Source organism: Podarcis pityusensis, assembly GCF_964106645.2.
Source record: "Podarcis pityusensis genome assembly, chromosome: 2".
NCBI lineage: Eukaryota > Metazoa > Chordata > Lepidosauria > Squamata > Lacertidae > Podarcis > Podarcis pityusensis.
The window spans coordinates 9,204,392-9,216,499 of record NC_138029.1 but is presented as its reverse complement, the minus strand read 5'-3'; the positions used below and the strand labels follow the sequence as shown (position 1 = coordinate 9,216,499).

General features: G+C 47.0%; 1 protein-coding gene across 5 annotated transcripts in view; it reads right to left on the bottom strand.

The window, feature by feature from the left end:
• The window catches only part of SLC11A2 (solute carrier family 11 member 2), a 67,766-nt gene that overhangs the window by 20,170 nt on the left and 35,488 nt on the right, over nt 1–12,108 (bottom strand). For all 5 annotated transcript variants that reach the window (XM_080994632.1, XM_080994633.1, XM_080994635.1 and 2 more), the window contains 6 exons: nt 9,058–9,128; nt 7,578–7,645; nt 6,662–6,817; nt 3,591–3,749; nt 2,650–2,733; nt 720–839 (listed from right to left, as the gene is read on the bottom strand). In XM_080994632.1, coding sequence (XP_080850758.1) covers nt 720–839; nt 2,650–2,733; nt 3,591–3,749; nt 6,662–6,817; nt 7,578–7,645; nt 9,058–9,128 — 658 coding nt within the window. The remainder of the gene's footprint in view (nt 1–719; nt 840–2,649; nt 2,734–3,590; nt 3,750–6,661; nt 6,818–7,577; nt 7,646–9,057; nt 9,129–12,108) is intronic.

Here is a 12,108-nt window from a genome sequence, read left to right as displayed (position 1 = left end):
ATATAATCATAAATGGAAAACCCCGGGACGTGGGTGGCACTGTGGGTTAAACAACTGAGCCTCTTGGGCTTGCCGACGAGAAGGTCAGTGGTTCAAATCCCTGCAACGGGGTGAGCTTCCGTTGCTCGGTCCCAGCTCCTGCCAACCTAACAGTTCGAAAGCACGTCAAAGTGCAAGTAGATAAATAGGTACCACTCCAGCAGGAAGGTAAACGGCATTTCCATGCGCTGCTCTGGTTTGCCAGAAGCGGCTTAGTCATGTTGGCCACATGACCTGGAATCTGTATGTATGACCCGGAATCTGTATGTAAGCTATACACCGGCTCCCTCGGCCAATAAAGCGAGATGAGCGCCGCAATCCCAGAGTCGTCCACGACTGGACCTAATGGTCAGGGGTCCCTTTACCTTTAAATGGAAAGCCATGCAAAGTCTGATTTTTTAAAAAAGGTATTAAAAAATGCCATTAAGACAAGTTTTGTTGTTTGTTTTCTTAGTCCCAGCATCTGCTCTGAAGATGCTACACAGCAGCCTAAGTTATTGCACGCTGCTTTTCTTGCATACACCAGAATTGCTTGCATACACCAGAAAGCATACACCCACAGGTAACTGAACTGTTTAGACCAGGTTGCGACATCTCCATCATCTCATCCTCACTCAAGTAAGGAAAAAGGTTCCTGGTTGACAAACATAAGCCAACGTGGCCGAAGAGAGACGAAATACCTCCATGACAAATTGTCCAGAGTATGTTCCCGTCATTGTCGAACTCTGACCTGCAGCGAGAATCCCGATAGCCCAGATGTAGAGAGCAGCCGGGCCAAAAGAACAACCCAGAACAACACCCTAGAACACAGAAGGATTCTTGTCAATGATGTGTAAAAGTAAAATTCTGAGGGGTGATGGCAAATAAAGACTTACAATTTAGAGCTGCCAAGGCAGCGATCTAATGCAAGGGGGCCATTTTATTAAAACCGCTATTTAGATGAGGTTGGCCAAGTTACTCAAACAGAACATGAACTTGAAGGTCAGGGCTACTGCACACATACATTAATTTTCATAAATACACCAGTGCCAAATGACAGTTACGTTGTCAACTTTCCATTTTCCCAAGAGCAATGAGCTTGAACTATTGCTTTGGATGGGAGCAGAAATAAAAAAACCTCCCTGAGGTTGTTTGCAGAACATTAGACCATGGGTAGGCAAACAAAGGCCCGGGGGCCGGATCCGGCCCAATCGTCTTCTAAATCTGGCCCGCAGACATTCCGGGAATCAGTGTGTTTTTACATGAGTAGAATGTGTCCTTTTATTTAAAATGCATCTCTGGGTTATTTGTGGGGCAAAGGAACTCGTTCATTTCCCCCCCTCCAGAATACAGTCTGGCCCCCCACAAGGTCTGAGGGACAGTGGACCGGCCCCTTGCTGAAAAAGTTTGCTGGCCCCTGCACTAGAGCAATGAAGGGGAGACCCAAACTTGTCTAATATTTGCATCTCCTCTCTTGTCCTTCCCTGCTAAATCCAGAGGAAAAACAATGGCTGAAACATTGAAATCAAAACTTTTGCAGGGTGTGTGTGTTGTTTTTTTTTACAGACAACATATGGATTGTTGCCCTAATGCCTGATAAAGCATTGTCTCCAGTTTGAAGTGGGGTTGGTTTTTTTTGGGGGGGGGGGTGTCAGCATGTACTCCACCAGGTTCCCCAAGATCTTTGATAGCACCTCTTTAACATCCTTCCGGAAGCTTGTTAAACCTTCCTTTTTAAGGAAGATTTGTTCACTGTCTTCAAAACGGAACATTTTACGACTCTGCATGTTTTTCAGAGGTAGGTTATGATGGTTTTTAATTTGGACTATGGTGGTTTTTAATTTGATGCGGGTGGCACTGTGGTCTAAACCACTGAGCCTGATCGGAAGGTCAGTGGTTCGAATCCCCATGACGGGGTGAGCGCCCGTTGCTCGGTCCCTGCTCCTGCCAACCTAGCAGTTCAAAAGCACGTCAAAGTGCAAGTAGATAAATAGGTACCACACCAGCGAGAAGGTAAAAGGCGTCTCCGTGCGCTGCTCTGGTTTCGCCAGAAGCGGCTTAGTCATGCTGGCCACATGACCCGGAAGCTGTCTGCGGACAAACGCCGGCTCCCTCGGCCAGTAAAGCGAGATGAGCGCCGCAACCCCAGAGTCGTCCGCGACTGGACCTAATGATCAAGGGTCCTTTACCTTTTAAATTTGGACTTTTAGCCAGCATCCTTATAGAGCTGTGTTTATCACTGCTCTTTTTAAAAGTGATAACAGAAGGAGATAAAAGAGAATGTAGACACTGTACAAGCTAAATGTTAGAGTGTTCTGCTATTCCAATGGGACCTCCTGCACCCCCAAAAATCTGCTCCAGGGCGTGTCTCCGGAAGATTTGAAATGTGTGCTGGGAAGGGGGCATGGGGGAGGAGGATGGAAAGTCCCATTGCACCAGTGGAAGTCTGCTTGCATAACATTAGATTCAACCTTTCCTTGGCTACACGCAAGATTCTTCATGAATTTTAAATGTAGTCAACTTTGTTTGAGGGAGCAAGGGCTGAAACGATCAAATATGGTTCTGAGCCAAGCCCAATATTCCCTTGCTACCTCAAGAAAAATGAATATGGCCGTTCAAAGACCTACTCACCCCTTTATAGATATCGACATCCAGGGTCCCATTTGATTGAAACAACGAAGGTGGAGCAAAGGTTTTATTTGCACACATTTCTTGCTGCAAAGACAAATTTTGACATGTTTCAAAAACTACGTTTTCACAAAGTTGATCCAAGTATGAGGAAAGGAACATATTGCTGGGATATGATATGATATGATATGATATGATATGATGATATGATATATGATATGATGTAATGTAATATAATATAATATAACATAACATAATAAATATAAATATAAATGCTTGGAGATTCCATCAGGATGCAGCAGGAGAAATGGGATGTAATATAATAATAATAATAATAATAATAATAATAATAATAATTTATTTATACCCTGCCCTCCCTGGCCAAGCAAGGCCGGGCACAGGACGGCTAACACCAAATATATAATACATTAAAAACACAAAATCAAACAATTGATTAAAACACAGCTCAAAATCAGAATAGAATTAAGTGACCAACCCACGAATCACAGCCATGAAGGTAGGAATATTAAATATTCGCCAGGCACAGTCACCAGTGCTGGTCCCATATGTATGGTCGCTCTATTGATTCTTTTGAGATCCAAGCAACTCCCCTTTTCCTTGAACTGTTTCCAACAGGTCTTATAGGTATTTTGTAACCAAGAATCAGTGCCTGGGCTTGGCTTTCTCCCTTCTTTTCCCTCCAATCGCATTTGCTTTTGTGTGATCCTCTTTCAGGGTGGGGCCTGCCTTATTACTGATCTTCACATCCACTCAAAGGACGCTTTTTGACAGATGAGTGCGACATAAATGCTTCAAATATTGGTTTAGTTTGGGTCACGCCAAGTTACTGCTATATATCCTGTACGCTTCTGGGAATGCCTTCTGGGAATGCCTTAAAATGGACGAAAGTGTACCAGAATACAAACAAGAGAATAGGGACTCACCAAGTCTTTGTTTGTCTTTCCGAAGAAGGCTTGGGCAAAGACCGAAACGACAAAGACGTTTATAATGAAGGAGATGAAGAGGGCAATGCAGGATTCTATGAAGAAATATTTGTTGGCCTCACTGACCTCCTTCTTGTTGGCCCGATTCACCTGTCGAGACTGGACAGAAAGAGAACAGGTTAGCACAGCCTGCAAGAAGAGGTTTATTCAAGGCCGTGTCCAAGCCAACAGGTGGCATCCTGTGCGAAGTCTGAATATTCACCCATCTTTTGAAGGTCAATAGTTAGGTGGGCTAGGCTGTGTACTAGGGTCTCACAGATACACGCAGTACAATAATGCACCTGTGACTACCCCAGCCTTTCGGAACAGAAGGTTCATGTATGGGAATTTCCACCTTGGCCTACCCTACCCAACAAAATACTAGAACCTGGGTTCATCTATGAAAGCTGAATCCTGGAAGATTCAGAGCAGGTGGAAAAAGAAAGCACCGTATTTTTCGCTCTATAGGACGTACTTTCCCCCCTCCAAAAATTAAGGGGAAATGTGTGTGCGTCCTATGGAGCGAATGCGGACTCCTTGCGCTGCGCTCTGAAGGCTTCGGGTTCTTTAGCTGAAGCCAGGAGAGCAAGACTCTCCTGGCTTCAGCCAAAGGAACCCGAAGCCTTTGGACCGCAGCGCGAGGTCCCGCTGCACTCCAAAGGCTTCAGCCACGCACCTGCCTGGAAACCGGAGGAGGAACAGAAGGATCTCCTTCTGTTCCTCCTCTAGCTTCGCAACGAGGCGCCTGTCCTGCAAAGCCGGAGAAGGAACAGAAGGGTCTCCTTCTGTTCCTCCTCCAGCTTCGCTTGAAGGGGCGCTGCATAGTTCTCCCTCTCTGCGCAGCGCCTCTCCTTTGCAGGAGAGGCGCTGCACAGAGAGGGAGAACTGCGCAGCGCCCCTTCAGCCACTCACCTGCCTGGAAGCCAAAGGAGGAACAGAAGGGTCTCCTCTTCTCCACTCACTGTCTTGGCTTGTGCCATGGCCGCGCGCAACCCCTCCGGCAGGGAGAGGTTGCGCGCAGCCTGTAAGCTGCTCTTTGGGACTGGGGGGAAATAGTATTTTTTTTCTTGATTTCCCCCCCTAAAAAGTAGGTGCGCCCTATGGTCCGGTGCGCCCTATGGAGCGAAAAATACGGTACTTCTTAATGCAGCCCATATGCATCTGCTTGGCTACCATGAGAACAAGGATGCTGGACTAGATGAACTACTGATGTGGTCCTTTTTTAGTTCAAGATGGGAACCACAACACATTTTATACAGGAACGTGAATTTAAAGGGAAAACACACACCGCTGAAAACTATAAAGGTTATAAAGTTGTACAATATCCCAAAGAGGGCTGTTAACTCTGTTCACTCTTCTCAAAAGGTTGACTGGATTTTAGAAACCTATCACGGGCTGCAACAAACCCTGTGGTATCTTGCCAACATAACAGGCAACCAAGACTAGGGTTAAAGTAAAGGTAAAAGGTAAAGGACCCCTGGACGGTTAAGTCCAGTCAAAGGCGACTGTGAGGGTGTGGCGCTCATCTCCCTTTTTAGGCCGAGGGAGCCGGCGTTTGTCCACAGACAGCTTTCAGGGTCATGTGGCCAGCATGACTAAACCACTTCTGGGACAACAGGACACCATGATGGAAGCCAGAGTGCATGGAAATGCCGTTTACCTTCCCGCTGGAGCGGTACCTATTTATCTACTTGCACTGGTGTGCTTTCGAACTGCTAGGTTGGCAGGAGCTGGGACAAAGCAACGGGAGCTCACCCCATCGCGGGGATTCGAACCGCCGACCTTCTGATCGACAAGCCCAAGAGGCTTGGTGGTTTAGACCACAGCGCCACCCACGTCCCTCTAACTAGGGTTATGGTAACAAGTCGCAACTGCTGTCTTCCTGGCTGCTGAGCTAGGGGGGCCTGTGCCATGAGAGAAGCTGTGGCTTCTTCCCAACAGCCTGCATGGTTGTTGCTGTGCATTGATGAATGCCTTTCGCAGGAGGCTGATTTGAAGGCATCAATGGTAGGCACAATTTGACTGCTGGGTGGCCTCTTCTCCGTTTCCCCAGCATTATTATTATTTTAGCACAGCGAGCGGTAAAGCAAAGGCAGCCATTTTAACTACACCACAGGATTGATTTCCCAGTGTGTACACAGGCGTGCAAGACGGAAGCAACAGTGGTGCCACTGTGTGACAGAACAGGCGGCCGCTTCAGAAGCCAAGTGTGCGAAGGTTCACAAGTGTGACTTTGTTGTGTGTTATTCATGAGTGTATGGTTATTTGATTTTTTTTCAATGAATCCGGGGATACTTTTTTTTTTTTTAAGCTGAATAGCAACAGGGAATCAGTAGTGGGGATGTTGAGGCAAAAGACCCTGGGCCCAAGCACACATGCATATTGTATAAAGGTGCAAAGCCCTTCTTGCGCACCCTGTGAAACTTAAATGCACAGAGTTTTTGAAAAACTGGGCAACAGCGTGCCACCTGCCCGTGACTCCTGAGCCTCCCCCGATCTCCTGCCCCCTTCCTCCTTTGTTTGACTGATTGAGGGAGGCTCGGGAGTCATGGGTGGGTGGCTGTTGCCCAGTTTTTTAAAAAAACTGCACATTTATATTTCACAGGGTACAAAAGAAGGGCTTTGCCCCTTGCCTGGCAGAGAAACCATGCGCCTTGCGCCCCTCCTGGGCAGCGCCCGCCCGCCCATGACTCCCAAGCCTCCCCCGATCTGTCAAAACAAAGGGGGAAGGGGGCAGGAGATCTGCACTGCCAGACATCCCTGGTTCCCCTTCGGCAGTGGCGGCGGCAGCGAGCAGCTCCCAAAGCCAGCCAGAGCCAACTGCGCTACCAGGCTGGCTCCAGGCTGCTGAGGCTGCCACTGCCACGTTTCCCAGGGAAAGATTTGCAAATCTGGGGACATTCTGGGGACAGAATTTGTCCTGGGACAGATTTGCAAATCCGGGGACTGTCCCCGAGAACGTCTGGTAACCCTATTGTGAGGGGAAAGACTGAAGTGAAAATCGGCAAAAAACAACAATGTCCCAAGCTTACCTTGACCAGCGCAGAATGCAAGTACATGTTGTGTGGCATGATGACAGCACCCACGATCCCAACAGCTTGCTCTAGCTGAGGGATGCCACAGCCTTCACAGTAGGGCATGAACATCCCTTTCAGCAACTGGCCCTGGTCTGGTCCCACCCTAAAATACTGTAGGGACATAGAGGATGGCCATTAGCACAGCTGGAATCGCAAGCGGCCTTGGGCAAGACACAGATGTCTACTTTTAGACCAATGCAGCAATGCCCTCGCGAGGTATTTGCCCCTCCTCATACAGTGCAGCCTTCCACAGACATTTACTGAACCACAACTCCCACTAACCCTGGCCAATGGCCACGCTTGCTGTGGCTGATTGGAGTTGTAGTCCAAAACACCTGGAGGGCACTGGGTTGGGGAAGACCAAGATAGCAAATCTCTCTTTTCAGCCCACTCTTACATGGCCATGTTGATACAGAGCTACGGTCGCATTAGATCTATTCATCTGTACCCTTGGGGTGTAACAGATTTTGCTGACTGCACAGCTGCTGTTTTGTTTTCATATCTGACTCTGATGAGAAGTTCTAACAATACTTTATTGCTAAGATTTTATATTGTTAGCCACCCTGTGCTTCCATTGAGAGGATGGAGGGGATATAAGCATGATAAAATAAAAATAAATATGAAGGAAGGTGTGAATGTACCACCACCACAAAGCTGCAAATTTCACCCCTGTGGGAAATCACAAGCTCATCCCAAACAATATGAAGACCACTTCTACGGCCAGTCAGACTATGTACCAACACTTACGTGAAACCACTAGAAGATGTCACATAGAATCATCTAGTTCAACATGTTTTGTTACATCCTAAATGGGAAAAGTCACTTTTTAATCTCTAATGCAAAACCCCCACATATTAAAAAGGAATGTTACCTCATATCCAAATGTAAGGGCCATAATAGTAATCAGGAACCCGAAAAAAGCTTCCAGTTTCCTCAAGCCTGAAAAAGACACACATGCACTTTTTAAGAGATACTTGGGGAGCCAAAAGTCCTTTCATACGGTCCAGAATAGTGAAAGCATTTCCTCAGTGCCTCACCTCATCACACTGGGCATCAGGTCAAGCAGCGCCGTGCGCATTTACACACCGCACAAGTTGCTCTCCCGGGGTGGCATTCAACAAAATAGCATGCATGCCTTGAATGTCCAGCACAGTGTGAGGCCCTTCCATTGCGCAAAGAGAAATCCTTGCACTGATGGAACAAGCGACTTAAGTGGTGCGTTGAATACAACTGTTAGGATGCAACTAGATCAGCAGTCAAAATATATTTTCAATCTTCTTCCAGCAACCAGGACAACTATATTCTTTTGCTAGAACAGAAGATCAGCCGTACTATAGGGACAGAGCAGTTCGCAACTGAAGCATGCCCACACACGAACGGGTAACTAATTCAGGAGAGAGTGGGGTGGACAGTCTTCAAATCATTTTAAAGAAGCAAAAGGGTCCAGCGAGTGGTCTGGCACTGGGGGAAGAAGAGGAGAACCATACTGGAGTTTCATTTCTAAAGACCCATATGTGCCCCCCTGTGCTTCAGAGGTGCAACGGAAACAAATTCCAATTCTAGCATGGGCAAACGCTCCCCTTAAGTCAGGGCAGGTAGGAAAAGCTATGTTGCAGCATCTCCAGCAATGAAGAGACCAGCAATTTTCATAAGCAAAGTACAAACCATTTTCCACAACACAACAGAGAGAGACTTGGGATGGTGTGGGAAGAGAACTCAGCAAAAGCATTGCAGCTTCTCTCTCAGACAGGAAGGATTCCATAATACTGAGTGACAGGTGCACACCTGCATCACAAAATGGAAACTCTTTCCAGCCCAATCCCATGACATTTACTCGAAAGGAAAGTCTACCATGGGCCTTCTTTCCATGAAAAGCATACACAGGGATACAAAGCCCACCAGCCCATAGAGCATCAGAGGCCATGTACAAAGGCTGGTTCTTTGGCGGAAGGTGAGGCAGGGAAGAGCGAATGGCAATACCAAACCAGGAAGTTGGTTACTATAGAACAAGGAAAGCCACATGAGAAGGAATTAATCATTTTGAATCAGTAGCCGTTTCCCATGCAAGACATCATGCCGCTGGAATCCACAGCTTTTGCAAAGTGGATTGCGAGACTTCACCTACAATCTGGAGAGCCCTACGAGCTCTAATACTCATTCCCAGCAGGGCCTCCAATGTGGAGTCTATGTTTGCAAAGCAAGTCGCAAGCAAAAGCCCTTTTCCAGGATTTCGCAAGCGTGCCCCAATGAATAGCAGGGCCTACTCAGGGTTGATTGCGAAAGTGCTCTTGCTCCACTCGTCAGATTACTAAGGACAGGAGGAGGAGCGCTTATATAAGAAAGGAGCTTACCGTACTTGTCCAGGAAGAGAAACATAAAGGTGTCAGCAATTGTGATGAGAACTCCGCCCCACAAAGGGATTCTGCGGGAAGACAAAACAGGCGGCGAAGGTTTCAGGGCGTTCTAAGTGCATCGGCTGAAAACCAAGTGGGGCCAATCGCCCTTTACGTTCACAGTCTGTTTAAAAATGTTGGGAAAGGTGGACAAAATACTTGCCTATTGAGAGGCAAAGAACCTGGGAAGCCTCATTCAGCCGTGGAAGGGGAGGGAATCAGATAAGAGAAAGTCACAAGGAACGCTAAGCATGTTTGTTGAAAGTTTATGGGGTGAAACGCTGCGTTTTCCCAGTGATGAAAAAAAATGGGCAACTTAGCAGCAGCCTGGTTGCTACAACTGGCTATGCCCAGCTAAGCTCTGAACCCTGCGGGCATTTTAGAAAACCAGCTGCCCTTTCAGGACGGGAAAGAGAGTGGGGCCAGGATGACAGTGCCATGCCTTTCGAACAAGGGTCATACCTTCCCTCCACAGTAGCCATTGTTTTTAAAAAAGCGATTAAATATTGCCTAGCAATTCTTAACAATGACACGAAAATCCAGTGTTAAGAAGTATGCAGAAAGGAACTGGAAGAAATACGGCAACTATCAGAATGTTGTGGTAGCCCTGCCTTATATAGAGTCAGACCAATTTGTCCCTGTAGCTCAGTATTGTCCACACTGGCTGGAAGCAGCTGCTCAGGGTTTCAGGCAAGGGACATTCCCAGTCCCAGGAACTGAACCTGCGCCCGTCGGCATGGAAAGTCTTTGCTCTACCCACTGAGCTCTGGTGCTTTCTTCAGATGCCATTGTATAAAATAAGGGGCACACGGTTCCATTTAATTTATAGCTGCTGCATCCTGCCCTTCAGGATGGAAGTCTTCCAGAACAACGGAAGAATATCAACAATAAGACATTTAGAACACAGTGTACAGTTGTGACTATTTTTCTGTTTGAGAGGTGGCAACCACCATAGGAAAAGGGCTCAGAAAAAAAGGTAAATAATGTCAAGAAGTTTGAACATTCCTACAAGGGAAAGGGTTGAGATTTATTTATTTTTCAGTTTGCTGGTGGCGATTTGTCACATAAGGACTAGAAATCATTAACATAAAATGTGTAATAGATTATAAACATGGTCTCGTAACAGACGGTATTGTGTCAAAATACCCCTTATGTGGGACTGTGCAGTGCTAGGCTTCCCAGCAGACAAGGGCTATATTGGCAATGGAATTCCCAGTCTGGGGTACTGAATTCCTTTGCCTGGGGAATTTCTGGCCTTGCTGAGCAATTCTGATGCTGCGAGAGGCTTGCCAGAGTACAGCTTTGCTCTGTTACTGTTGGCAAATAAAGGCTTGTTTATTTTTCAAACGCTCTGCCAAAAAACCTGAGCGGATCTCGTTTCTCCAGCGGGTGCAGAATGCTGTGGCGAGACTCCTTATGGGGTCCTCGCTGCGAGATCACATTCACACGGTGCTATACCAGCTGCACTGGCTCCTGGTGGAGTACAGGATCAGGTTTAAGGTGCTGGTTTTAACCTTTAAAGCCCTATACAGCCTAGGACCCTCGTACCTACGGGACCGCCTCTCCTGGTATGCCCCACAGAGGAACCTATGGTCTTCAAACAAAAACATCTTGAAGGTCCCAGGCCACAGAGAAGTTAGGCTGGCCTCAACCAGAGCCAGGGCTTTTTCGGCTGTGGCTCCGATCTGGTGGAACACTCTGTCACAAGAGATCAGGGCCCTGCGGGACTTGACATCTTTCCGCAGGGCCTGCAAGACAGAACTGTTCCACCAGGCCTTTGGCCAGGGCACAGCCTGACTCCCTCCTTTGGCAATCTTTGCGGAGCTCTGGCCCAATGGTTGCCATCAATTTGATTTGAACTACTTTTATAATGAAATGATTTTAGAGTATTGTGTTGCACTGTTTACTGTTTTATTGTTGTTAGCTGCTCTGAGCCCGGCTTCGGCTGGGGAGGGCGGGATATAAATAAAAAATTTATTATTATTATTATTATTATTATTATTATTATTATTATTATTATAACTGCCCACATCTGCAGTGTATTTATTTACTCAATGTTTAATATAAAATTAGGAGGGCAAAGCAGTGGTGAGGCAGGAGGATGAGGGTTTGCAGCAGAGTTGGGGAACCTGGGGGTATCAAGAACTGGTTGGATCCCCATTCCCATCAGCCCTGGCCAAGTTGGCTAGTGGTTAGGGATGATGGGAGCTGTAGTCCAGCAACTTCTGGAGGGCCAAAGATTCCCTACCCCTGGTTTATTCTAAGTAAGGGGGTTGCATTATGGGAGAGCTGGTGGCAGCAAAGAGGAGACAGCGTATGGGAGGAATGACTTTGCATTGTCGGAGCTTCTCTCCTGCAGAAATCAGTGAGCTGAATTGCAAAGGTTTAGAAATGTTGTGTGGACATAGCTGGCCAAGGACTAAGCTGGTTCAGTAATGCATTTGTGGAATCCTATGCTTGAATGTTCTCCAGGATCCAAGAAAAAGACACATCCCCAAACCATTTGCACCATCCCCGAATAAGGAAAACAAGGAAGTTAGGATGAATGGTTCTAGCCTTGGTTTCTCAGTGATGTAATCCTGCAGCCAAGCTGGTGCCAAACATATTGCTCGGCTTTCCTTTGGACCACATCAGTGAGACCGAGAGGGGGGTCTTGTTGTCTGTGCAGCCAGGACCTCCATACACACAGCCCAAGCTTGCACCCCAGGGAGGTGCTGCTAATGCAGTGGTTTGACTTCACCCTTAAGAGGCGCACTCCATTGTCTCTCGAGACAGGCGGGTGCCAACAACTAGGTTTCTACATGAAGGGAGTTTCTTTTTCACAAGGAGGTACATTCAAGCATCTGGACTTTCCCAACTGCATTCTGAAATTTTGACCGTCCTAGCAAGGCTGTGCCATGTTTATTATTTTTCCATATATCGACCAGCCATCAGAAGTTCCACTTTACACACAGGGCACTGCAAGAAAACAAGCCATGTTTTCCCTCGTTCAGAATACCAACTGGTGAC